The 4246-nt window shown below is 42.0% G+C and overlaps 1 protein-coding gene across 1 annotated transcript; it reads left to right on the top strand.

Annotated features, from left to right (window-relative positions):
- The first annotated feature begins 2843 nt into the window (after positions 1 to 2843).
- On the top strand, positions 2844 to 3996 carry ier2a (immediate early response 2a). Its single transcript, XM_042392236.1, has one exon. The coding sequence runs from the start codon at positions 2953 to 2955 to the stop codon at positions 3511 to 3513; it is 561 nt and encodes a 186-aa protein (XP_042248170.1). The 5' UTR covers positions 2844 to 2952; the 3' UTR covers positions 3514 to 3996.
- The last annotated feature ends 250 nt before the right edge of the window (positions 3997 to 4246 follow it).

Below are 4246 nucleotides of genomic sequence, written 5' to 3' on the forward strand. Positions count from 1 at the left end.
TTTAGTTTTAAATGATGTGTCTAATGTAGATAACAGTGTGTAGTTTTTTAGAATTTTAGAATTGTCTGCTTTAATGTAAAGCAGACAACATGCTTATGGTTTAGCACACGTGGTCAATAGTTTTTGTGTCCTGGCAATTGCAAAAAAAACTGTAATGGACTGTGATTTGGTTTCCCTTCACCTCTATTAATGATTTAAAACTGTGCTGAAATTCCAAACATCTGTCAGTTGTGAAATTTTGGCCTTTAAGGACAATATTCAGAGAGTAAGAGAAAAGCAACCATTGATGCTCAGATCAACTAAGAATAAGCTGTTAATGTGGTTACTTATTACTTCTCATTGTCAGCAGAGGAATTTTATTTAGCTTTCTTTTTCTTCCTTTCATTCTGGCTCATTTGATTTAGTTGATCTGATTCCTACATAAACAAGTAGGTTCTTCTGACAGAAGCTGCACATTTAAAAAGTGCAGTCATCAGCCCATTGTCCTCTGCAACTAATGTTTTGTTAAACTGCAGGCACACCAGAGACAATCAACTGCATACCACAAATTCTTCTGGAAATTTGAAATCTCTCTCTCTTTCTATGTCTCTCTCTCAACCTCAGATCTGCTGGGATAAACTGATGCTAGAAAGTAAAATATATAGATTAATGTTACCATATTTCTCTCATATTTTATGTATCTAGGTTCTCGCAGCCAAGACAGTATAAAAGTACTATGCAGTTTCTGGTAATTACTGGTTGTCACTGGAGGAGTGGATTCCATTGCCCAAATATGGGCTCAGGGAAGTAGCAAGCCCTGATGCAATTCTCACTGCTGTTACTTTAAATGGCTTCATGAAATGAGGGCTCCCACTCACGTCATGGGTTTTCCTCTGCCTGTGCCACAGGAGCAGGATGTGCTTAATATGGGCATCTGTCTCTTAACCTCCACCCCCCTTTTCTTTTTCCTGTGAGAGGAAGCAACACACTGGGGGATGGGTAAGTCTGGAAGAGAGCTCAGAGACTGTTCTCGGCAGGCTTTCTTGGCTGTTTCAGATAACAAGAGTAGTGGAATGGTGTTCATCTCTGGTATGAGACAGACTAAAAATAGGCAGAAATGTCTTTCACAGACCAGACGTTTCCTGCTCCAGGTTTTGTTTATGAACAGGCAGGATTGAGGACACTATTGACCTATTAAAACATGCAAATATGAACACATACCAAAAGTATATTTAAATTAGCGCAAAACTGACAGCACCAAGAACTTTGCAAAACTTGGTACAGGGCATTTCATTAGTCAGTGTTATAGCAATAGCAATGTGTGATCCAATGTGTAATATACATATGAAAAAGATGCATCGTATATGTAATCACAATGTGTCTAAACAGTCCAAATATTGGAACTGTTGCCTGTAGCCTACATGTATTTTGAATGATAAAATTTATCATGAACATATTGTCAAGTGTTCAAAATATATATATTTGTGATATTCTCTGTACATGTAAAAGCACATTGTGGTCATTTTATTCTGTGGATTACTTGAAAGTCAGGTCCTTATCTTGCCTGTTATCTTAAACATTGCCATGTTATATAAACAGAGAGAGCTCAAGACTCTTTCAATGAAATCCACTGTTTGATGATATTCTAACAACACAATTGGCTTCTTTTGCTTTTTGTTAGCAAAATAAATTACTTGAACGTGACCTCCTTTAAAGCAGCACTAAGACTTTGTTTGTAAAAGTGCATGCAGCAGCCTGAATTCCAAATTAATACCACTAATGTGAGCTAGATACACCAACACTTAATGGCAAAATGCAAAACTGCTGTGAATATGGTTGCCCTTATTGGTAGTTTTACCTGCTGCAAATGTTGAACCAAAATATCCAGTCCCATTATTTGTGTCACATGATTTAGGCCTAATGATGTACTTTAATCTTAAAACCAACCAAAAGGTTTCCTCCCAGGGCTGCAAGAGTGCCATTGCAATACCTAATTGAGCTATGACTATTAAACCAACAGCCAACAGCAATTGATCCAGAGTCAGAATCAATTGTATCTGTGTCCAATGCAAAGATATGTATGTGTCTGACTTAGACTTGAAAAACTACTGTAAGGTGGAGGGGACTGCAAGTCTTAAGTTGTCTGCATGTTGCAACCTGTTTGTAAATTGTGTAGAAAATTATCTAAAAACTATAGTTTAAGAGACAGATTGAAGCTATATTTCTTGAAGATATTAGCTCATAAAATAGTACATCAAAATACATAATAGATTAACCATCAATTGCTGCCATGGGTCTTCAGTAAGCTCTAAAAATGTGATACTTCAATACCACTAGTGCGGCATTTTATGTTTCCATTCAAGCAGTCCAGACTTGCAACCACACCATAATAGGTGCTTGTGATGTGCACAGCACCCAGCAGCTGTTATCACAAAATAAGCTTCCAGTATTTATTGCTACATGTGACATATGATGGTGTAAATAAGACATATTTGGAGATGTTAGGTTTGATTCTCAACTGTTTTCTCCAGCTTCCTGTTTTCATGGTAGAATTTGGTGGCAATAAACACACCTATTTCCCAAAATGTCATTGACCCAGAAATTTGGTATTTTGCTAGATGTAGGATAAGTGCCTGTGAGTCATTTCTATCTGTTGTGCTTTCTAAGCACAGTTATAAGCTCTCTTTGTGATTTGAATTTGTATTTATATCTTGATACAGCACGACGACCGATAAAAATAGCCACAGTTGCCTAACCAGTTGTTGCAGGTCTGTTTTTGAAATAGCAGACAGGGTATGAGGCCAGTGGGCGGGGCTCTCCCGTGTGACGTTGGGCGCGTGACGTCAACGAGGTGATAAGTACTTCTCGTACAACCGGTCTGTATTGTGTCTGTGCGTGAAGTCAACGGGAGAGGCCGATTTTACGAACTACAGTCTCAGTTTGTTTTGGCCTAGTTTCAAAAGAAGCTGTGACATGGAGGTCAGCGCTGAGGCCAAGAGGATCATGGTCGTAGCTTTGGGGAAACTGTACAGCTCGCGCACCCAACGAGGGGGTCTCCGTCTCCACCGGAGCCTCCTGCTGACTCTGGTGATGAAATCCGCCCGGGACATCTACCATGCGGCCCAGGCGACGACGGACAGTGTTGCCTCTGAATGTGTGCAGCAACACCCCTCCGTGGAGGTGACTACAACCCCTGCTGGTGCTCATGTGGAGCCCCAGGTTCCCGCTTTGCTCGTCGCCGGACAGCTTCGGACTTCACCCCGAATCCAGGAGGAGGTCGTAGGTTCACCCACGGAGCGGCGTACCAGCGCTGGAGACAAGGAGAATTTGTGCCCTACTGGCCCCTCGAGGAAAAGACGGGGTAAAGCGGCCGCTGAGCCGGACTTTTTACCTTGCAAGAAAGCAAAACTTGAGCAGAACTGCCATCAACAGCTCGCTGTTACCTCCGTTTTGATTGACTATGTGAACTGCGGCAGTGAACTGGGAGCACCCCCAACCCCCGTGCCTCTACACAGAGCCATTGCAGTGTGTTGAAGTCCTGCGCAGCTACAAATGAAACGATTTGAACTTTTCGACACGGCCTGGAAGCCTGAAGGGCGCCTACAGTGGGCCTGTTCCAGGGCCGTCGGATTAACACCCGGGCCAGTGTGTCCCAAAACATGTCCCGAACAGGAACAAGCCGGGGCATGTTACAGGAATCACGGAAGCAGCCCAGTTATTGCGTAGTAGTGACTTTTGGCCTGATTATGGCCTACAGCCTACCAAATAAGGACTGACTTCAGCTGGCCAAAGGCGGAACTAAAGGAATTAGTTCCTGTGGATTTGACTTAAAGCTGCCTTCATGAACTCATAGAGAACAAGTTGTTGCTCTACTCAGAAAATGTAACATTCAGTGAATGTGTTGAGGCCTGATATCAATGCTGTCTGAAGATGTGCACTGTGTTGAATTCAAGTGTAAAACATTCACTGACTACAACTACCTCAGTATTTATTAAACGTTTTCTACATAAAGTGAAACTGGAGTGATGTCATATTTTGCAAGAAGGATTGGTGGAGATTGTTAGTGTGGGATTTATTTTTGGTTTAAGTGTTAACATGGGGTGTTTGAGGGTGACAGGAAACTGTTTTGGGTGTGAAGAAGTTTGCTTCCTCCCCCCACAAATTCACATCCCCCACACTCATTTAAAGAACAAAAGCAGGGGCAACTCAGGAGATTGCAGGCCATAGAATGAGGGGGAAGCTGTAAAGCCATTGACTCGCTGTATAT

This window comes from Thunnus maccoyii, chromosome 18, assembly GCF_910596095.1.
Source record: "Thunnus maccoyii chromosome 18, fThuMac1.1, whole genome shotgun sequence".
NCBI classification, from domain to species: domain Eukaryota; kingdom Metazoa; phylum Chordata; class Actinopteri; order Scombriformes; family Scombridae; genus Thunnus; species Thunnus maccoyii.